The sequence below is a fragment of the Terrapene carolina genome, unplaced genomic scaffold (genome assembly GCF_002925995.2).
Source record: "Terrapene carolina triunguis isolate 2854851 unplaced genomic scaffold, T_m_triunguis-2.0 Scaffold229, whole genome shotgun sequence".
Classification (NCBI taxonomy): Eukaryota; Metazoa; Chordata; order Testudines; family Emydidae; genus Terrapene; species Terrapene triunguis.
Window position 1 is genome coordinate 38,051 of NW_020664580.1, and position 23,524 is coordinate 61,574.

At 45.0% G+C, this 23,524-nt stretch overlaps 2 protein-coding genes across 2 annotated transcripts in view; both read right to left on the reverse strand.

Annotated features, from left to right (window-relative positions):
* The window catches only part of LRRC14B (leucine rich repeat containing 14B), an 11,392-nt gene extending 3,793 nt beyond the window's left edge, over window positions 1-7,599 (reverse strand). Inside the window, exon 1 of the mRNA XM_024213325.3 lies at window positions 6,634-7,599. Within this exon, the coding sequence (XP_024069093.1) occupies window positions 6,634-7,538 (905 nt within the window). The 5' untranslated portion in view covers window positions 7,539-7,599. The remainder of the gene's footprint in view (window positions 1-6,633) is intronic.
* Window positions 7,600-14,028: 6,429 nt separating this feature from the next.
* The window catches only part of PLEKHG4B (pleckstrin homology and RhoGEF domain containing G4B), a 95,478-nt gene continuing 85,982 nt past the window's right edge, over window positions 14,029-23,524 (reverse strand). The window contains exons 23-24 of the mRNA XM_029912484.1: window positions 22,125-22,184; window positions 14,029-14,849 (exon numbers count right to left, since the gene is read on the reverse strand). Of these exons, the coding sequence (XP_029768344.1) occupies window positions 22,143-22,184 (42 nt within the window). The 3' untranslated portion in view covers window positions 14,029-14,849; window positions 22,125-22,142. The remainder of the gene's footprint in view (window positions 14,850-22,124; window positions 22,185-23,524) is intronic.

Sequence of the window (23,524 nt, forward strand, 5' to 3'; positions counted from 1 at the left end):
CCGGGGGTCTGTCTGGGGGCAGGGGTGTGGATAAGGGTTGGGGCAGCCAGGGGGCCAGGTAAGGGGTAGGGTCCTGGGGGGGGGGCAGATAGGGTGGGGGAGTCTCAGGAGGAGGCAGTCAGGGGACAAGGAGCAGGGAGGCTTAGGTAGGGGGTGGAGTCCTGGGGGGCAGGTAGGGCCAGGGGTCCCAGGAGGGGACAGCCAGCGGACAAGGAGCTGGGGGGGTTGGGCGTTCTCAGGGGGGCGGGAAGTGGGAGGGAGTGGATGTGGGTGGGGCTCTCCCCCCCGTTCTCTTTTTTGATTGTTGAAATATGGTAACCCTAAAAAAGCGGTGCCCTGGCTCGGAAGGGAAAAGTTGCCTTCCGGATGCACCGGAGAGCCAGAGCGTCAGCTTGCGGGGGTGGCGAGCCCCAGCCATGGAGGAGCCGGCGCGGCACAGGGGGCAGCAGCCCTGCAAAGGTGGCGGCACCACTAGTGGGGAGCAGCCGCGCCCCCTGCCCCTCCTGCCCAGGCTGCGGCCCGGCGCGCCCCCCCGCCCCCCTGGGGGCTCCTGCAGGCTGCAGCAGTTGCATGTGGTCAGTGGCCCCCATGCATCCCCCGGCTTCCCCCTCGCCATGCTCGGGCACTGCGGCTCCCAGGCATGTGAGCTACCAGGGCGCAGGGCCCTGAGCCTACTCTGGGAGGGGCAGCGGCAGTGGCAGCTCACACTCCTGGGAGCCGCATGCATCCACTGCAGGAGCCCCCAGGGGGGCGCCAGGTGGGTTGCAGTCCGGGCAGGCGCACCCCCCGGCTTACCCCTCACCGCGCTCGGGAATCTCTGAGCAGATAACACTTGTCCACCTGAACACTGCTGTAGAGACAAATCGTTTATGCCTTTTCCTAATTGGTTTTGTTCTTTGGAAGTAAAACTCTAGAGCCCATCTGATGTTGAGGGAATGAAGTCTTCTCATGCTTCCAATGAGGAGAATGAGGTTTGGGGAAGAATACCAGGAAGTGAATTCATGTGAAACTCAGAAATTACCTTAGGGATGAATTTTGGTTGAAGGTGAAATGTGATATACAGTGAATTGGCCAGGAGTGCTTTCAGCTCACTCACCCTCCTGGCTGATATGATGGCGATGAGGAAGGTGCCCTTCATGCAGAGGTGATCACATCAAGCACGTGGCCACCAGTTCAAAGGGTGGCCTGGTAAGTATTGCGTGTATGGGATAGAGGTCCCATTGCAGTGTTGGTTTCATTACTGATGGGAAGGTCCTATTGAGACCCTTCAGGAAGCTGTTTGTTATTGGGTGAGTAAAAATAGGCTAGCCCTCTACCAGAGAATGGAAGGCACTGATTGCTGCTACGTGGACTCATAGCGAGCAAATGAAAAGTCCCAACGTCTTGAGGGTGAGGAGATACAGAAGTCTAAAATAGCAGGAATACCTGCTGATTTTGGGGATAACTCACTCTGTTGCACCCAGATAGAGAAACACTCCCATTTAGCTAGGTAGCATTTGCTGGTGGAAACTTTTCTGCTGTGATTGCGGATAGTTCAAACAGCCTCTGAATGTGAATGCTCTGGAGCTGACCTGACACCCATCCAAATACCAGGCCATGAGGCGCAGAGTCTGAGTTGGGATGTCTGATCTGGGAAGATTCAGATGCTGATGGGAGGACGGGCTGATATTCATAAGAGGTCCAGAAAGCTGAACTGTCTGGGCCAATCGGTACAATGAGACTGACTTGAGCTTTGTTGGGATGAATCTTTTACAGTGGATTGGAGGACAGGCCATACCTCAGGTGGTCTGTCCAGGATTGCAGAAGAGCATCGGCCTTGGAATCCCAACTTACTGCTGTTCTGGAGCAGTATAGATTGAACTTCTTCTTTGTCTGGGAGGCAAACTCCTCCCAGGATGGCTTTCTCCACTGAGTGAACATTTCATTCAGGACTGAATTGTGTCAGGGCCAGGGCATGAGTGGCCTGGCTTACAGGAGTGAGCATCAAGCACGGGCTGAGGGGCCAGGAGCCAATTACTAGGACTCAGGTCAGGATGGAATGCCAGGAGATCAGAATCGAAGGAAACTGTAGGGCAGGGATGAAGAGTCAGTTACCAGGAATCAGGCCAAGTCAGGATGCCAGAAGGTCTGGATCGGGTGACAGAATCAAAAGGCAGGAACCAGAAGGCAGTTACCAAGAGTCAGGCAGAGTCAGGATACCAGGATGTCAGGATCAGAAGACAAAAAAAGTAAACACCAGGCAAGCTGTCTGTGGCAGGGTGGAGCTTAGTTGTACAAACAACTTCCTGTTTGCTCTTCTGGCCTAAATAGGGGCTTGAGGAGATTTGAAGCTCTCCCAATCAGAGTGGAGGGGTGGTACTTGTGCTGCTGTCTGTGAGCTGCCAGGTAGAAGACTGGAGTGTGATCACAGGTGCAGACTTCTAATTTTCTCCCGGGCTGCTCAACTCCTGCTCTGCTGCAAGCCCTGCCCCCACCTTCCCCCTTCTCCCAAGCTCCCACCCCTGCCCTGCCTCTTCCCACCCACGCTCCACCCCAGCCCTGCCCCCATTCCACCCCTTCCCCCAAGGCCCCACCCCACCCTGCCTCTTCCTGCCCCACCTCTTCCTGCTGCCTCCCCAGAGCGCGACCTGTCCCCGCTCCTTCCCCTCCCTCCCAATGCCTCCTTATGCTGCTGAACAGCTCTTATGCAGGTTTCAGGAGGCTCTGGGAGTGAGAGGAAGGAGTTGATCAGTGGGGGCCGTGGGCAGGCGGGAGGAGGGAATGGAGCTTGGCTGCCGGTGGGTGCTAAGCACCTGCTAATTTTTTTCCGTGGGTGCTCCAGCCCTGGAGCACCCACAGAGTTGGCACCTATGAGTGTGATGACGCCCAGAACTCCCATGGGGCCTGACATCACCCCCTCCCCAAGGGGTGTTCCCTGGCGATATGGGTCCAGAGTTCTAGGGGTGATTTTCATGGAAGGCTTGTATTTGGGCAGGAGCATGAAAATTTTCTGCTAGTTCCCACATACACTCCTCAGGGACATAGCCTTCCCAGTTAATCAGGTATAAAAGTTTACCCCACTGGCATTTAGAATCCAAGATCTCGTGTGTGGCATATTCCTCATGGCCTTGTGCGTGAAGTGGCTGGGTCCTATGGGGACCTGAATTTTTGGTATATGGTTTTAGGAGGGATATGTGGAATACTAGGTGGATTTTGAGAGATTGGGGTAGGTGTAGTTCAACAGTGACCAGGTTAACTTGGTAACAGATTCGATAACGGCAAGGAACTGAAAGTCTAACATGGGTCTGTTCATGTTAAGGTGCTGTGTCAAGGGCCACACTTTTTGTCCCACTGAATAGGGGTTCCTGGTTGGCAATATTGGTTTGTATGTTGCTTTTTTCAGGTTTCCCCTTACTTCTTTCTGGATTTCATGAATTCTCTGCAGTCAGGGCTGGCTCTAGGCACCTGCGCTCCAAGCATGTGCTTGGGGCGGCACTTTCCAAGGGACGGCACTCCGGCTCTTTTTTTTTTTTTTGCTTGGGGCACAAAAAGCCGGGAGCCGTCCCTGAGCGGAGGTGAGCTGTGGCAGTGGGGGGTGCGGGGAGGGCCGCAGGAAGTAACCCTGGGGGTGGGCAGAGGAACCGCTCCCCCCCACAGCTCACCTCCGTTCCACTGCCGCCTGCTCCCCCGAGCGCGCTGCCGCTCCGCTTCTCTCCCCTCCCTCCCAGGCTTGCCGCACGAATCAGCTGTTTTGCGGCAAGCCTGGGAGGGAGGGGGGAGAAGCGGAGCGGCGGCAGCGCGCTCAGGGGAGCAGGCGGAGCGGAGGTGAGCTACGGCGGTGGGGGACGCGGGGAGGGCCGCAGGAAGTAACCCTGGGGGTGGGCAGAGGAACCGCTCCCCCCCAGCTCACCTTTGCCTCCTCCCGTGAGCGTGCCGCCGCTCTGCTTCTCCCCCCTAGGCAAGCCTAGATAGGAGGGTAAATGCGGCGTTCGGGGGAGGAGGCGGGCTGGGGATTTGGGGAAGGGGTTGGAATGGGGCAGGGAAGGGGCAGAGTTGGGGCAGGGCCGGGGGGGGGGTGCGGGAAATTTTTTTTGCTTGGGGCGGCAAAAAACTTGGAGCTGGCCCTGTATGCAGTAAGTCCGAGGTGGGTGGGTTAGAAGAGGCTCATAGGTAGCTGTGGTTCCCATAGCTGGTAAAGAAAGGGGCTTTTACCCATGGAGGCACGATCTGGGTTATTGTACGCAAACTCTATGTTGGGCAATAGCAAGGACCAGTCATCTTGGTGGTGATTAATGTAACAATCTAAAATCTGATTGACCCTTTCTGTCTGTCCACTGGACTGAGGATGGTAGGCAGAGGCGCAGCTGGACCCACAGGAGATGCAAGGCCTTGTGCCAGAATCAGGCTGTAAATTGTGACCCTTGATTGGAAGTGACTTGATCCAGTGGTCCATGGAGATGGACCACATGGCTAATCCATAGCTGGGCTGTTTCTTCAGCAGAGGGTAGACCAGTGCAGGACATGAAGTGGGCCATTTTGGTGGTCTGCCACCATCAAGATTATTATAAACCTGTTAAGACTCTGGGAGCTCCACAAGAAAATCCAATGCAATAGCAGCCTAGGGTCAGGACAGTGTGTCTAGAGGTTGAAGTAGGCTGCAGGGCATGTGATGTGGTGTTTTGGCTCTAGCACACATATTGCAGGACACGATGAAGGCCTGTATTATGGTGTGCATTCGGGGTGACCAGAAAAGATGGGACGTCAATTGCTGAGCTTTAGAGCAAGCCAAGTGTTCTTCCGGGGGGGAGTTGTGGCATAGCTGTAAGGCTGCCACTCTTGCCTGACCCGGAGGAATGTAAATGCAGTTATTCACAAACATGATCCCATCCCGGATATCGTGTGGTTCCGTCGATGGCAGCTAGTTTGTCAGGCAGAATTCCTGAGGCAGAGAAAGTTCAGGACCAGACAATAGGCACAGCGGTCTGTGACAGGGTGGAGCCCAGTTGTATGAACAACTCCCTGTTTCCTTCTCTGGCTTAAATAAGGGCTGTGGCCCAATGAGGAGCCTTGGACCTCTCCCAATCAGAGTAGAGGGGCAGGGCTTATGCCCCAGTTGGGCTTCGTGAACACTGGTCCCAGCTGCTGTGAACTGCTGCATGATGGGGCTGGGGTGTGATGACTCACAGTACGTCTATGGATCCAGGGTTCAAAACCCATGGGGCCTGACTGAACCATCAAAGCCCAAGAAGGCTGTACTATGTATATGAAACACATCTTACCTATATGGGATGGAAGTTCCCACTGATATGATCCCTCAGTATAATGCTGCTTCACTGCTTTTTTGGCAGCATAAAGGCCACAGTGAAACAAAAATGTTAATGAATGAGGACTACAAAATGGTGCAGATTTTCTCAATTTTCAATAAAAAAAAGATAGTGGCCCATATTTTCAAAACTAGGAGCCTAAAGTTAGGCTCCTAAGTCCCTATTTAGATGCCTATGGGTGGGATTTTTCAGAAGTGCCTTAGGGTATGCAAACACTGCACACACAAAATAAATAAATAAATAAATAAAAATCCCACGGCAACAAGTCTCAGAGCCCAGGTCAGCTAACTTGGGTTTGCAGGGCTCACACTATGGGGCTAAAAATAGTGTAGATGTTCTCACTTAGGCTGGAGCCTGGGCTCTGAGACTCACTCTCCTTGCTGTGTTTCACAGACTGAGCTCCAGCCTGAGTTGGAATGTCTACATGGCACAAGGGACTGGAGCGTACACGGTCTGGCTTAGTGCTCACAGCTGGGCTGGGGGCCACACATTATCTCACTGACAGAATAGTTCAGCATGTCACTAGGTTATTTGCTCCACTGTAAAATTAGCTCTTCAAAGAGAACACAGTAAACTGTTGTTTCAGGTCATTCAAAAATAACAGTGCTCTTTATTGACAGCTTTTCCCCCGACATTCAGAATTACTGGATTTTTCTATGTATTCAGTGTGGCTAGTTGTGTTAACCCAAATTCCAGTTTAGATACAGCATTGGATCTCCCTGGCCTTAAGATACACAGACCCATTGAGAAGCATTAGATGGTCTCAGACTACATCTTAGGGCTTGTCTCCACTTACCGGTGGACCAATGCTGCGACTATCGATCCACCGGGGGTCGATTTAACGGGTCTAGTGAAGACCCACTAAATCGACTGCCGATCGCTCTCCCATCGACTCTGGTACTCCACCGGAACAAGAAGCATAAGGTAAGTTGACGGCAGAGTTTCTCCCGTCGACCCAGCGTGGTGTAGACACCGCAATAAGTCGACCTAAAGTACGTCGACTCCAGCTAGGTTATTCACATAGCTGGAGTTGCATAACTTAGGTCGACTTAACCCCATAGTGTAGAACTGCCCTTAGTGTCCCTCTCTCCACATAAAATCACCATAGACATAGGATTGTAGTAAATTTACAGTCTGGTTTCTGCAGATGAGTTAGACATCATTAGCTTCCTGATTGGAGTGCTGCAAACATCTCAATGGATTTCCCAATAAAAACATTTCCATTGTTCACCCCGCCCCTTTTCGTTAGCCTTGGCAGCCCTTAATTCAGTGCCACTGAGCTGACGAGTGGCTCATCACACTTTCAGTCACACTGTTGGGAACAACTTACCTGAGCAGTTTCCGTATTTTTCCTGTGAGGGTAGAAAATGCCAGGCTCAGTTCGGTCAACTGCGTCATTTGGCTCATCTTTTCTCCAATAGTCATAAGGATTAGTTCATCCTCAGCTGCAAACCGCTGCACATTGAATGCTCTGGCCGGCAGGGTAAGCGATGTCAGTAGAGGAAAGTGGATGTTATTAAACAGCACTTCCAAGTGCTCCATTTCCAAACGAATATTGTGAACCACTTCAAGTTTGCGCAGCGAAGAGGGATCTGTGAGCTTTATGATGTAGAAAAGCTTTCGTAAAGTGAGACTGTCAGCTCTGAATGCCACACAACGAATCTTTAGTGGACAGTGGCACCTCATCGGTAAGGCTTGGACCACAAGTTCATAGTTCCGCTCTGTAACAAACAGGTCAATGAGAATGTCAATAGCAATATCAAAGATACATGGATTGAACTGCAGCCTTCGCATTTCGACAAGCAGCTCAAAACAGAGCTTTGATAGTAGCTCTGTCCTGGCCCACCTTCCCAGAGTCTTCTTACACTTGCAGAGCTGAACTTCAACATCTTTTATGCCTGTCAGGTCCACCACTTTCAGTCTCTTTGAGTATGGAGAACAGCAATTCAACACATAATCTCTCAGCCCAACTAGACAACTTTCCAAACAAACACAGCATGCTCTGCTGCTGATGTCTTCCTGGTAATCCACTGTTGTCCCTAACAGTTTTCCTATATTAAAGTCTGCCAGGGGCCAGTTTTCCACCAGGTCATGGATCACTTCCCCCTGCTCCAGTAAATAACTGGCTTTAAAAAGAAGAGGAAAAAGGTTATGTGCAACACTGCTGAGACTTTTCCTGGCAAGCTGTGCATTCGATACCAATGCCTCAGCACTGATGAACCGCAGCGACTTCATTGTTGCCTTTGATTTCTTTCCGGCATTGAGGGTGGCTTCTGTGTTTAACTGAGGTTCTGGTTGCTTATCAGTCTTTATTTTTAGCTGCAGCTGCTGTCTGCTACTAAGTGAAATGTCTTTGGGAAGGTAAAGTGAGTAGTCACATGCTGAGCCCTGACTTCTATTTTGGTACTAGAGACAGTCTGCACAAGTCACACATTTTGATTCATTTATTCAGGGACCATTTTGTTTATTTAACCTTCATTTTTATAATAAAGGTTAGTTTTTGATAAGTTCAGGCTAGCATCAAACAGGACTGGCAGAGCTGTGAAAAGTACTTGTACATGGGAATAGTTCTCTATCTGCAATTAACCATTTATTGTTTGCAGATTTTTTTAAAAATAAAAACACTTTAGCTTTTTCTTGAAAGGTGATTAAACTAATTTAGATTTTAAGAAATATTAAATGTTAGTGTGCAGTGTTTACCCCTAACTGGAGTTTCCATAGGTCTCCACTTTTTGGATTCCAAGCAATGTGGACCTGAAACCCTTTAGACAGCAGGTCAAAGGTAGGACTATGTGTTTTGAAACATGCACCTTAAGGCATCGTGCCTCTGTTGATGAAGAGAGATACACTGCTCCAGCTCCTTTGCTTTCTCACTAGAGCAGCTACTCCAAAGACAAGCAGGGATGCAGAATGTGGATCTGTGGGGGCAATCTTTTTAAGAACTCCAGTTACTGAGAAGTCTTTCTCCATGCAGAATATGCATCCCCACTTCTGGGGTCTGTTCCTGCAAGGTATTGAGTGCTCCTGCAAGACATCAAGTCTGAGGCTGTTCACCATCTTGCAGGATTAGCTGGGCATACAGAACCTAATACTCAATAGGTGGCCTGCGGGCCAAATGTGGCCCACCAAGGCATACTGTGTGCCTGCCAGCTCACCTTAAAAAATGTTTATAATTAAATTCACAAACCGTGATACGTTGCCTAGGACTTCCTTCATAAGTAACTGGCAGTGCTTAATTTGTAATGAAAGAGGTGTCGTTATTGCTACAGATGACACATTGATGAAAACAATGCAAGAATTCCTAAACATTCTGACTGAAAATTTTAAAATGCAATTTGAGAATTTTAATATTCAAAAGAATTTGCTTTTATTTTCATGATCCATTTGTTGTCTCTGCCAATGGACCTTGCCCTTCTGAAGCAATCAACATTTTTGATTCAATTGATGAAGATGCCTTTCAATTAGAAATTGTAAGGCTCCAGATTTCAGGAAAAACTCAGAGAAGTGGAACTTTGTGATTTCTGGACTCAGTATGTGACCAGTTTCAGAATAGCCAAAATCTACCCATCTATCTTTTAACATGTTCAGATCAACATACCTCTGCGAATCTGCGTTTTCTACCACGAACATTATAAAAAACCAATACCAATCACCTGACAGATGAGTATCTTCACCAGTGCATCTTCACCAGTGCATGCACCTTGCCCTGACCTCCTACAAACCACTCTTCACAAAGCTTGCTAGAGATCATTGATGTCGCCCCTCCCATTAGAGATTGCCACCAACAAGGTGGTAATGTTGATTTATAAACTTTGATAAAAGGTAGAAACACTAATACTTATGGTGCAATCAAGGTCTTTATTTATTGGCAGCTGAATTTTTTTTGTTTTCTGTTTTTTTTGGGGGGGTTTTTTGGTCAGCCTTCTGAGCCAATAGCCCACCTCTTGTGATAAAATTCTCAAATCGGCCCGCGGGTAGATCTAATTGAGTATCACTGGTCTAGAGAATACTACAGTTTAAAGTACACTGGCATGCTGCTGCACTGAGGTGAGCATCCGACCTCTCCTCTCATCTACTTGAATATAGTAGCTGTCTTACATATTTTAGATAAGTGGATATGAATCCAACAGGCTTTAGCAGCAGCCCTGGCTATAGTGGAAAGGGCTTTGAGACTCTCTTGAAAAGGCACAATTAAGAGGTGCAATCTCTCTCTCTCTGACTTTGACAAATGCAATCTTTCCCTGCTTATCTCCATTCAGAATGCTGCTGCAAAGATCATTTTCCTATCCTGTTGCTTTGACCATGTCACCCTCTCTTTGAATCCCTCCACTGGCTCCCTCTGCACTGTCATATCTGTACTGTCAAATACGCTGATTGCCTTCACTTTCAAGGCATTCTCATTCGCTATCGAGCTGTTGATACTCACCTCTGATTGGCCCATGATGCCAGCCTTCTCTGCCCACTTGTTAAATTTTCAAACACACACCTTCATGCTCTCTCCCATGCTGCACGTCACTTCCCATAAACATCCACAAAACTACCTCACCCTCCTCCTCTGAAGCCTTCCCCAAATCCTTCCTTGCTGTGTTGCCCACAAAAAACTTGGCAATGGTGAGGCTGCAGAGATCACTACCTATCATGCTGACCAACACTGTCTCATTGTTTCCTTGTACTCTCTTATCCCTCTGGATTCATCTGTTGTCTCTTGTCTTATATTTAGATTGTAAGCTCTGTGGGGCAAGGACCATCTTTTTTGTTCTGTTTGTACAGTGCCTAGCACAATGGGGTCCTGGACCATGACTAAGGTTAGGGTAGTACAAATACTAAATAAATAACAAGGGATGATCTATTGCACAATCTTTTTCAATAGTTATTGGCTAGATAGCAGATCCTCATTGACTTTTTCTTGTAGATGATGAAAATATACAGACATTTTAAAAATACGATTTCTCAGTATTAAAACTAAGCTCAACATCTGGTTTGTAGAAGACAACCTCTCCTTGATGAAGCCAGCATTCTGAAAAAATCGTCGGCAAAAATCCAGTGTGAGGGCAAAGCATTTTATCTTTAGAGATTAGAATCTTGTGGATAACCTGTGAAGACTCGGAGCTAGCTCCCTCATCTGGCAAAGGGTGATAGCTACTAAAAAGTCTTCTTTACAGGAAAAGAAAGCTGGGGAAATCCACTCAGACTCAAAGTTTATTCACCTAGATTGCAGAGATCTCAAGGACAGCCACAAATTCATGAAACGTTGTGATGGCAACCAGATAGCGCATTAGGTGAGACATTTTGAATCCTGATTTAGACAACAAGGAAGTGACTTGAGAACAGTCAGCAATTAATAGGACATGTGCTTTGCTCATGGGCCAGATCCTAAAGTCTTTACTCAAACTATCACTTGAAGTGAATGGGTGTTTTGCTTGAGTAAGGACTAAGTACAAACCAAACAAGAACCTTAGGGTTTGACCCATATATCTTAGTACATGGGCTGATAGAAGTGATGATAGGGTAAAGTGAAATAGCATGTGTCCCTTCAAAAGTAAGGAGCAAGGGAGAATCTAGATGTTGCAGGGCCAACTCACTGCTAAGGTGCCTCCTCCTGGCAGCTCCGGGGTGTAGCTCTTTCCAGGTCCGATGCCCCCTTCCATCGCTCATTTGTGCATCCTGCTGCCTCGCTCTTACTCTGCAACTCAGCGTGCTCTCCCTTCATGGCTTGGCCCTCCAGCCAGGTCACTATATTTTCCCCTTCCAGGGGTGTTATCAAAGTGTCTCCATCCAAACTGTCTCCAGCAGTCTTCCAATTCACTGCCCAGACTGTGTCACTTCTCCAGTGGCTACCAGGGGAAACCGGGCCCAACCTGTACTTCAGGTTCTGGCACAGGGAACCTCTAATCAGCAGCCAAGGTCCACAACGTCCCACCTTGCTACCATTTTCCTGAACCTTTTTCTACTCTATACCTCTGTCAGGCTTTCGCTCCACCACCATTCTGGGTAAACCCTTCCTTCATGGCCTGGAGCCCTTCAAGGCTTTCTAACTCTTCCCCGGGTTTCCTTCCCTTGCTAACAGTCAGAGAGTGGCCACCGGGTTCTTCACTGCAGTCCCTTTCTGCTGCCAGCTTCCTGGTGTATTGTAGCCCTGTCTGTTCTTTCTCAGCTGGGTGCCATCATCAATCTGGGGCTACTTAGCCACCTAATTCCGCTCTGAGGTGGCCTAGCCAGTTAACTGGCCCCTGCTCAGCCTCATTAACCCCTTCTAAGCTAGCAAGGAGTGAACACCCCATCACTTTACGGAATAAGGAAGATTGGGTTAGATATTTAATCCACAAGGTTAGGACAATAAGATGGAGGGAAATGTCCTGTAAATTACATTTGGTTTCTTAACTGAACGTTTATAAAGTATCAGATGTACAGTGTGACACTGCACCCCATATTCATCATAGTGATATGATTATAGAATAATTATGATGCATTTTGTACAAGATGGGTCATGTGAGGGGTCATTGGAAAAGTTATGATTTGCCAAATATGATTATCCTATTTGTGTACATGTATCATTTTTGTTATCAGAGGTTACGAATATTGACTATGTATCTGTATTTTCAAATATGCTTACTGTGGGTAACACCCACAACTAGCCTTTCAGATACAACACTGAAGAAGCTAGACAGTGCTAATGGCTCATCAACAAAGACAATGGACCATGGAAGAGCTTAGCCTCCCTGTGACAGTTTCAGCCAGACTACGCATAAAGGCTGCTATGACTCAGCAAGGCATACAAGAACATGTGACCAGACCACATGACACTGAGCTCCATTTTGGTACCTATATTTTTCCACAAACTGGACTGGGAACTTATCTTTGAACAAAGGGTTCCCACCATATGGAAAAGCTCTATAAGGTGAGGAATGACATCATCTCTTAACCTCACTCCCCCCACGCCTAAGGAACAAAGACTAAACTGGGGGAAGTGCTGGTCCCAGGCTAAAGGGATTTCTAGCCTCTTTATGGAAACTTGATGGACTGCTTGTATCATCAGTCAGGGTGAGAAATTGCTAGTTCAAATCCTATCTACTATATTAGGCCTAGTTTATGTTTTTTTGTTTATTTGCTAGGTAATCTGCTTTCGTCTCTTTGCTATCACTTATAATCACTTAAAATCTACCTTTTGTAGTGAATAAACTTGTTTTATGTTTTATCTTAACCAATGTGTCTTTAAGTGAAGTGTCTGGGAAAATCTCATCTTGGCTAACACAGGTTTGTTGTGCATAATTTCCCCACATCGAGGGGAAAGCGACCTATATTAATGAGCTTGCATTGTACAGCTCCCTATGCAGTGCAAAATCATATAATACTGGGTTTATACTCCAGCAAGGGTGCAAGGCTGGGGAGCTGGGAAACTGGCTATTGTCTTTGGTCTGTCCTTGAGTGGCTTAGCTAAAGCACTCAGGTAGCTCAGTTGGATGTGTGGTGCCACCTGCTGTTGTGTTGGGTGATAACAGGGCCTGGAGAGGCTGGCTGAGTCATCAGCAGAGCAGTGTGAGCGGGACCAGCCCAGCTGAATGGTAAGGGGGCAAAGCGGTTCCCATAGCTCCCAGACTGCACCCCGGGGGTGACAACCCATCACATACAAGTTCATAAAATTCCCATCTATTAAAGTTAGTCCTCCAAGACCAATTCATTTTATCCCAATGCTTGATATCTTATTGTTCCATAACAAATGTCATGATGCAACATCCTGGTATCTTGGGGAATTTTTCATATCCTGCAGGCCTGGGTTCAGAATGCAGAACAGCCCCATCAAATTATCAAAGTGTGTATGGCTGATAACATTAGATATAGAGGAGTCATTTGGAGCTCCTAGGTTTTTCTGGATCAGTTCAGTGCTCTCTATAACAACAAGCCCTACTGGAGGGTGCTGCTTATTTTGTCCTGTGACACAAAAATAGTGATGTGACAATAGAAACACCCTCCCCCCATACACACACCTTAATTAAGGGTAAGCTTGGCAGTTGCCTACAAAGGAGAGTGAGGGGAATGAAACTTTAGTGTCCTGTACTAGTTACCCACATTGCAGGTCACAGCATAGGTAAGCACCATAAGGGTGCTACTCCCCTTCCTGTGCAGGCAGGGGTGAAGGATGAATATAGACCTTGACTTTATCGCCCAATGCGCCAGCCAGCATAGCTGAACTGACAGGGAGGGAGAAGTAAAGAGCTGGCACAGATTATTCGCCCCCCCCCCCCCCCCCCAGTGCAAAGGGAGAAGCAGGGACTGAACTGTGACTTTCCAAGGAACAGCACAGCTAGACGCTGCCTTTGCTCAGGACAGGTTACATTGTTACAATGTAGCCCTAAATTGGGGATTGTTGTATCTTTGTCTATTTATCTTTTATTATTTATCTAGGGTCTTATGCCAAGAGGAGAAGGCGAGTGCCTTCCAGATACCACTACTGAAAATGGTCAGTCGACTAATTTCTTCCCTATTTCCCCTCTGTCGCTAATTTATTTATTCATCACACCCCTGCCTCACAAAGGGTGAGAGTCAGTCCTATGAATGCCCTATAGTTATAATGCCTCTTGGAAACCCATGAGAATCACAATTTTATCATAAAACAGAAGATTAAAAACCTGATAGATACTGCTCAAAGTTTCATGATTTTACAGCACACTCAAATACTTGGTTGAAAAAAAAAAAAAAAGAACATCACATACAATAAAAATAAATGTAACGGTAGAAATTGTTTTGTTTATTTTTTTAAAAAAAAGTATTAAACAAGGGCAGTGTTTGAAGTAACAAAAGTCAAACTGTTTTCAACAATCCATGAACAATAATATGTTTTCATATTTGATATTTGAAAATGGTTACAAATAATTATTTCTATTTTTAATCTCTAGAAAATACCATATTCTAACAGAAGTCCATGTTTACTATGATTGCAGGAACTCATGTTGCCTTTGTGGTATGCTGGAGAAGACACTAATAAGTAGATAAAAATGGATCTGCTGTAATGGGCAGCAATAAAATAATATTTACAAAAGTTCCAAGCAGTTTGTATATTTTTCCTTTTGTACAGATATTAGTTCATTTATTAAGGATTTCTACATTTACAGGATTGCACAAAATATAGTAACATCTACAACATCATCACCTGCTATATACAAGATTCAGGTTAAGACAGAAAATAACATTCTAATTTGCCACACACATGTACAAAGCCAAGTTCTACCCTTGCAGGCCTTCAATGCCACTCCCTGGAATCAGTGGACCTGCAGGCTTATTTGAGAGAAGAATTTGGTTCATATTTTGGAAGTGCAGATTAAGAACTCTGCAACAAAACTGCCTTTAAAATGACAAAGAAAAAATAAGATGTCTCTTCTCTGGTCATTTTAAAAAATGTTTAGATTTTGATTTTGCTGATGATGAAATATCCAGTAAGACAGTCCATGAAGTGTGTCACAGGTTTTTCATCACAAAGTGAATTTGGGATGATCTGCAACAGCAGGGTCAGCATGGCTGAAAATGTCTTCATAGTAATTTGACTCATAGCTGTCAAAACAATCAACAGGTTACAGTAAGTTTTACTATCTTTAGTTAAAATCAGAACACCACAACTAGCATAGTGAAGCATTTAAACATTAGCACTTCCGTTTATTATGATGTTGAACTATGGTGATAAAAATAAAATTCAGTTTAATTGCTTGAGATTGAAAGTTTTTCAATTAATACAAAAATGGATCGGTCAATGCAATCTATGTGTATGAAAAATATTCCTTAAGTCCATTTTAATAGATTTCAAAGAACAGTTAACCTAACTGTAAACGGTTATTAAAATGATCTGTTTTAAAATTAAGGATTTTCCGCAGTGCTCAGCATTGGCCTAACTCTGTTCCATCACAGCCTATGGTCTGACTTCAGTGGGAGCAGTCAGGCCAGCACACAGAGCTTTAGAAAATGTGACACTACGTGTATAAAGAATCTTTAACTGGTATCAGAAATTCTTACGTACGAAAGCTATATAGAAAGAAATACCCAGTTTCAGTTTTAGAATCTACTACAGAATGTATAACTCTATTGACTTCAATGGAGTTACTCCCGACTGAGATCAAAGTGTGTGTGAGAGAGGAATCTGACTCTTTAATTCATGAATTACACACAAATGCTGCCATTTTAATTGAGTCATTTCAACATCCATTGGTTTATTTGTGTAAATACGGAGTCTTACAAAGTCAGTTGTGCTGTGCAAAAGTATAAACCTTTACTTATTAGCCGGTTAGATTTGTAAGGGGGAAGGGAGAGGGAATTGTGGGTTTTATGATAAAAGCATGAAATTTGCCACAGTGTTAGGACATGACCTAATAACGAATTTCAGATATGGGGCTATTGCCAGCTCATGCAAGTTGGCTGTGGCAGCCATTTTACAAACATTGTCATAATCAGCAAATAATGTTTTACAATTGGACATACAAGGGGTGTATTCTTGGTTTTGCTTCAACAAGACCTTAAAATTGGTGTAAGGACACATTTTGTACTAATTTTGATCGTCAGTGTGGTCTTGGAAGAATTTAATCACATTTCTCTCTTTTCTTTCAGATACTACTTTGGTTGTGTGAAAGCTGCTTTGTGTTTGGGTAATATTAACTATACACAGTAGTGAAAGATACAGATTACTATTGACTGTTACTGGTGCTTCAAACCTGTCAAAAAGATATAAGCTTGTTTGAGAGCCAGGTCCGTCAACGGAGACATCCCATTCCTCTACTGACTGAGGCAAGCGTGCACTTTGTCAGGAAGAAACAACTATAGAGTTGATTAATCCAGCAGAATCAAAAAGAGAGCATGTTGGATCTGGCCATCAAACTCTAGCAGAAAATATCAGATGTTTCCATAAGATGAATGCACTTCCCATATCCACAGACAGATGATTAGATAATGGTGATGGTACTGAGAAACCTTTGAACAAGGCACAAATCCTGCTCTATCAAGTTTAAAAAAAATCTGAAAAAGCTGTGGATCACCCTGATGAACTGCAGAGGAAATACACATGTTTAGGTGACCAAAACAAAGGACCTCCAGAAAAAGAAGGGTGCTTTATTTGTGAAATGAACATACCATCAGAAGACCTCCATGAAGCTTCTACTCTCAGCATTGATAGTTGAGTCCACAACTGTGCACTTTAGCTGCAAGACCAGTGCTTGCTTGCAAACCTAAGTGCAGGGAACTTAGTGGCCCAAGGGACAAGGTATCATGCAAGATGTTTGGTGTCTCTCTACAACAAAGTAAGGGGGAAGAAATCTGAGCAAAGCAACACAGAGAAGATATCACATGGGACTGACTGCCTCTTCTGAACTGATAACATAGATAACAAGAGACAAGACTGAATGAAGACATGGGTGCAGGGTTTAAACTAGCTGTCCTCACGATGCTCTATACAGCTAGACTAGAACAGCTGCCTGCGCGCATTCACAACACAGTGAAATAAAATCCCATATCCTTTCACACATTCCAGCTCTCCAAGCACACAAAGAAGGATGTGATGTGCTCCTTGCCTTCAACCAGGGCATTAAACTTGTCCTCTGCAGTGCATGTGAGGAAAACTGATGAAGCAGCATTTCACCTGTCCCAAACAGAAAAAAATATTCAAAGGGAGCTGTTTTAAACAAAAACACAGTCTACTTGCATCATTTGACCCAGGATGCCAGGCAAAATCTGTGCTGGAGTCACTACTGGCACTGATGTCCATGATATTGTGTGGTTCAAACATTAAAACTCAGAACAAGTTTCCATTCATCCAGCTACCTTTATTTTGGCACAGCTGTTGCAGTACAACAATAATATCCATTGCCGTGAAGGAACAGAAAGTTTGTACCACAACAAAGCTCGAGAAATGCCTTTTCCAGTCTACACCAGTTTGATACTTCATGCACTGACATGAAAAAGTGAGCTAGTAGATACTTCTTTTAAACTTGGATAGTCCACTATCTTCTATGACAGAGTGTTGGCCTCTCTACTAGCATGGCAAACAATGCGTGCCAACACTCCAAGAACAAGAATGTAGTCGGTCCGCTCAAGCTCCATGGTAGTCTGTTCACTGTTGCGGCCATAGACAACATAGACCACAATCCTAGCTCCACCACAGCAACAGACTCCTCCCAGAGAACTGGGACATCACATTTTCAGTATCCTCAAGTGGAGGGAGTTGTCCACAGAATTCCTGCCCTGGACTGTGAGACTGCAGCATCAGTGAAGAAGTCTATATCATCACTTCCTGAGTCTTATAGAATTGTCCCTCCAATGATTTTGAAGAAAACCAATGCTGCCATCCCTGATGCAAATGTTGAAATGAAAACGGACTGCCAACTGATTACGCAAGCCCTGCAAGAAGAATGCAGGTGGCTTGAACAAGTAAGGCAAGCAGCAAGTCTGGATACCTTCAATGGAGATCAAGACACTTTCTGGGCAGCTTACCATCCCAGACTTCGCCCCAGCCATCACTGCGCTTCTTCCCCTCTTTCCAGATGACTCCAAGTCTGTGCAATGATTTGTCAGGCCATGGATGTGATAAGGAATGCTGTGCACCGCCTAAATACATGTGCCAGTGATCACTGTGGATCAACTCCTTTTCAGCATAATCAAACTGATAGAGTTGACCTGGCCTGCTGGGAATGGAGAGGACAAATTTGTTGTTATGTTGAGTGGTCTTCATCTGGAAATGGCAAGTCTAAAGCTGATTGAGATTGGCTAGAAGACAGTGGATGGACAGAAGCCCTTGTTCAGGCCAAAGTGGCTTCCCCAGGAACAGCTGACTCCTTCCTGAAAGTGTCTCGTGCTAGGCGGCCCACCAGTGGTCAGTACATCTTGCTGTATAATGCATACACACAGTATACCCAAGGTCTCAGGGAAGATGAGGCCACATGGAGTAATATAAATGGTGTGGCAAGTGGAAACTAGAAAACCCAACATTCCACTTTTGACATACCACACTTAGGGCTGGTCAACGCTAGGGGGGGGATCGATCCAAGATACACAACTTCAGCTACACTGAAGTCGAAGTATCTTGGATCGAATTACCTGGGGTCCAGACGGCGCGGGATCGATCGCCGCGGCTCCCCCGTCGACTGCGCTACCACCGCTCGCTCTGGTGGAGTTCCGGAGTCGACGGTGAGCACGTTCGGGGATCGATATATCGCGTCTTAACGAGACACGATATATTGATCCCGGATAAATCAATTGCTACCCGCCGATACGGCGGGTAGTGAAGACGTACCCTTAATCTGGAGCTTCTTGTCTTGACCTATGTGCTGTCAATCTGTCAAACCTTGCTTTATACACTGAATGCCTTGGAAAGCTATCACTCTGGTTCTTTGCATTAGATCATACTAATTATGCTCAATAGGTGCCTGTTCATCCACAGGATATGGTAAGCTTTCACACAGTGTATCCGGACACAGCTAAAGAGTTCCTAAACAGGAAAGCCACAGTTTGCAAGACCCAGCATGTTTTCTCTGTAATTGCACTTGACCAAGCTCATGAGCAAAATAATGCCATAATCAAAGGGCATAGTGGAGCTGTTGGTCTAACACAAAGTCCAGAGGCCCTTCAGCGGTGGATGATAGCGGGACCAGAGGTAGCCAGGGTGATAGGAGAATTTGAAGCCACAGTAGAGAAAGGAACCACCTGAAAAGGGTCTAACACAAAGCACCATGAGCAGATGATAGTGCCCAGGCTTCGTTTACACAACATGTCAAGGCACTTGTTGAGGTCATAGAAGACATGAGCAACCTCTTCTCAGAGGAGAGTGTAGACTTAATTAAACTGGACACTGAAGACATTGCAGACCCTGCTGTGATCTTCTCAAGCTCCTAGCAGAGACAATCAGGCAGCAGCAGTTAATCTCATTTAAAACAGAGAGATTGCAAGACAAAACCAAGTCATTAACAGAGCCTATCAAGCAAAATAAACTCCCCTTGTTCAGCAGACTTCCTGCAAGGGAGATCTCCAGGACCAAATTGCAGCTCTTCTTCTTGAAAAATGGTGGGGAATGCAATGTTTCAATATATTGAAGACTGAAAGACTTCCTCGTTTCTTAATTAATTTTAGGCTGCATGTTTATGTAAGCTGCCTTTTCAATCTTTTTGAGACACAGAAATATCCTGTTAAGCATGGACCGATCTGAAATATCGTTATTAGCAAAGAGAAATGTAACTACCTGTTCATGAACAGAAACTTGTAAACTTATTGTTATATTTCTATGTAATTAATATTTCTGTAAATACTCCTTGATGACACACTACAAAGCATGTTAATTCTAAATATTTTTGTATAATCTCAAGCCATCACATTTCATTGCTTTAGTTTTTAGGACACCTAGGACAATAGGAATATAAAAATACAAAATAAAATACAAAAAAACACAGTGGGATGGTTTAATACTATAAACAATCAGTATCTGAAAAACATTAGAAAAAATGCATTCAGAATTTAAAATGGCTGCCACGGCCAGCCTGGTATGAGTTGGTGATGGCCCCATATTAGAAAATCTTTATAGGTCATGCCCTAAGACTCTGGGAAATGTCATGCTTTTATCATAAAACCCACAATTCTTTCACAAATCTGATCAGCTGTATGAGAAATAAAAAGAGTAAAATGAAGGACTAATTCATTAGACAAAGAAAAAAATCCCTCTCCCTAAAAACCCACTATTGGGTAGTTGCTGGGGTTTAGCCAATCTGTACAGAAAGCAGGGTAGAGAATATGTGGAAAACTGGCCTAAAACTTACCTTTGCACATCTCTGTTGTGATGACTGTGTGCAGAGGCAGTTCTCTTTGTGTTCTGGTTCCTTATCTAACACATTAGTAGGGTATGTATCTTGGGGCATATTGTACCAATTTTTAGGCAAAGATTCCCCTTTGACTTCACTGAGAATTCATTTTAAGAACTGATGGTGTGATAAATCTTTGGTTTCTGACAACATGCGGTCTCTTCCATTCTTAAATTGTATTTGGGAATTTTATAAATGTTATTTGTAGAGTTGGTCAAAATTTTTCTCAAAAAAAGATTTTTTTTGTGAAAAATGGCCTATTTTAGGAAACTAAACTTTTTTGTGAGAACTTACTGGCATTACCAAAGTTTTTTGCTTTTTGAAAAAATATTTCCTGGCATTTTTAATCCATATATTATTTGCAATGTTATTGAAATGTTTATCAAAATCATTTTAGAAATCATTATTGAAATGACTAGCTTACTGAAAACTCTGTTTCCAGTAAGAAAATGTGATTCTCAGGAATTGAAAAATTTAGCTTACTTTAATAAAAATTGATATTTTGATTAAAAACTCACGAAAAACACCATGGAAAATGGTTCCATTTCAAACTCTGCGAAACAGAAACAACTTTGAAATTTCAGGGTTTTTTGTTTTGTTTTCTGTTTTGCTTTTGTGAATGCGTTTTTCCTCTTTTCTTCCCAGTTATTTCGTCGTTATTTATTGACTTTACATTACTTTAACATGAAATGAATAATACAGGGCATTTCTCTAGCTACACAAGGGAGACTGAGTGTTTTCCCTCCAAACACTCCCATATTTTTGTACAAATACAAACAGTATATATGGTAGCCTGACCTATAGAAGCAGAGCCGGGAACAGTCTGCCTCTGGCATCTTTGGCCACACAAACAGGTTAGTCAATTCTAGTGCTGTAACTCCCCCCAAAGACTAGGCAGTCCTTGTGTGTGTGTTTGTGAGCCAGGAGGTAGCAGGGGATGACAGAGGGTCTGTCTACACTACAATTAAACACCTGTGGCTGGCCTGTGCCAGCTGATTCAGGGTCCCAGGGCTCAGGCTAAGTCTGTTGAATTGAGGTGTAGACGTTTGGACTCAGGCTGGACCCTGGACTCTAGGACCCTGCGAGGTGGGAGGATCCCAGAGCTTGGGCTGTAGCCCAAGCCCTAAAGTCTACACCACAATTAAACAGCCCCTTAGGCCAAGCCCTGGGAGCCTGAGTCAGCTGGCACAGGCCAGCCCCGGATGTTTAATTGCAGTGTAGACATACCCTGAAGGGCTGCAGATGGGCTTGGGAATCAGGAGCTGTTGAGCAGGAGAGGCAGGGAGTTTATCTGCATGGACTTTCCTACCTCTGGCTGCTACCTACCACGACAGGCTAACCTCCTAGAGACAAGCTCAGCCTGCTGTATGCAGCCAGCACCTTCAGCCTACCAGGCTTTGAATCCAGGCATTCCGTGCTGGATTCTGTCTTTACTACTTCAGTAAGCGCATGCTAGAAATGCATCATCTCCATCAGCACCGTACCTCTTTGTTGGCATAAACACCATTGTTTAAAATTAAACAGTTAAGAAGACATGTATATGTACATACATAATAGACACATACCAAACGGATAAGCAAAAATAGACAGTGCTGCTCTATGTCAGGCACTATGCAAATAGTAGAATGTAGACCCCATTATGTCATTTCATACCATTGTTATAGCAGAATGTGTACAACCCACAAAGCAAATTTCTGTGAGCCAGAGATGCTGATATGAGAAAGGGCAAACATTCAGTGAAGGAAGAGAGTGAATTACAGGGAGAAAGTATAGTACTTTTACACCAGAGCACTCTCTAGAGAAGATTGTTAATAAGAGGTGACACAAATAGGATTCAATAACTTTTCTAATATTGTTAGAACATGCAGATCAGTTTTTAGACATTCTCTCATGCCCCAATTTAATTGGTTATTATCTTATAATTAACGTGGCAGCCTGGAGTCTTTTTTATTAGCTTGATCATTTTAGTATAAGGATTGAGCTGAGAAAACTAGTTACTTACTGAATTTATGCCTGTCAGTCAAACCATTGTTGAGAGGCCTAATACATGAGAGGTTTTGTTCTGACGGAAAAGGGAGGGAAATCTAATTAAAACCAACATTACAGTTTGCTAGGAATAACCTGGATCATACTAACATAACAACGCGATCATCAGAACATTTTCTTCACAATGGCACATCATATAACATTCTCCTGGTTCTAGGGATAGTTCAAAAATGTGTCCTTAAACATTTCTAAACACTACCTCTGCTTAATCATAAGAAACTGAAGATGAAAATATTGGACATCATCAATATGTTTTGCTTCATACAATAAAAATATAAGATGCACCATCATCTTTATTAATCATCTTCCTGATTTTATACATGCAGCAGGAAATCGTTCATAATAATGTCCCCAAAACACATTTAGCACATTTTTACATTTTGGTTTATAAGAAAATGATATCTTAAAGTTATTTGTTGATATGTCCCTTAAATTGCTCTTGAAATCCATAGAGCTCTGTGTGGCTCAAAAGCTTGTCTCTCTCACCAAAAGAAGTTGGTTCAGTAAAAAAATATTACCTCACCCACCATTAGGGTTGCCAACTTGGTAATGGACACTCCAGCAGGAGTGCCGGAACCTCCCCTGCCCTGCCTCTTCCCCCTGAGGCCCCAGCCCTGCCCCACTTCTTCCCCCCCAAAGCCCTGCCCCTGCCCCGTCTCTTCCCCATAGGCCCTGTTCCACCTCTTCCCCCAAGACTCTGCCCACTCCACTCCTTTTCCCTCCTCCTCCCCCATCACTCGTTGCTTTTCCCTTCGCACCCCCTGCCCGGGTCAGGAGGGAATCACCTGTGGAGCTGCAGCCGCCCAACACCTGGCTGAGTAGGGCTAGCACGGGTGATGACCCAGCACCTCCCCGTCTCCTCTGCCCGCAGTGACCAGACACTGTCAGGCGCCCTTTTTGACTGGACTTTCTAGTCAAAAACTGGGCACCTGGCTACCCTACCCACCATGTCTCTCTAACGTCCTGGGACTGAGACGGCTACACCTACACTGCATATTTGAAATCCATAGGCCTAATCTGACACTCGTAATCCTCAAACCAATGGGAATTTTCTCTCTCTGATAAACTCAGGATCAGGACCCAGCTATTTTCAGAGTAGTTACTTTTCTATGTAGTCTCTAAACAGGCATCCAAATTACTTTTTTATGCAAACCATAAAATCCACAGTTCTCCTCCATGATGGTTTTATCTGTTGCACATCCCTATCAGAGCCCATTTCCTCAATTGTATGCCTCTGCACCTTGAGGTCTTTAAACCACAATTTGAGGACTTCAATAACTCAGACATAGGTTAGGGGTTTGATACAGGAGTGGGTGGGTGAGATTCTGTGGCCTGTGTTGTGCAGGAGGTCAGAAT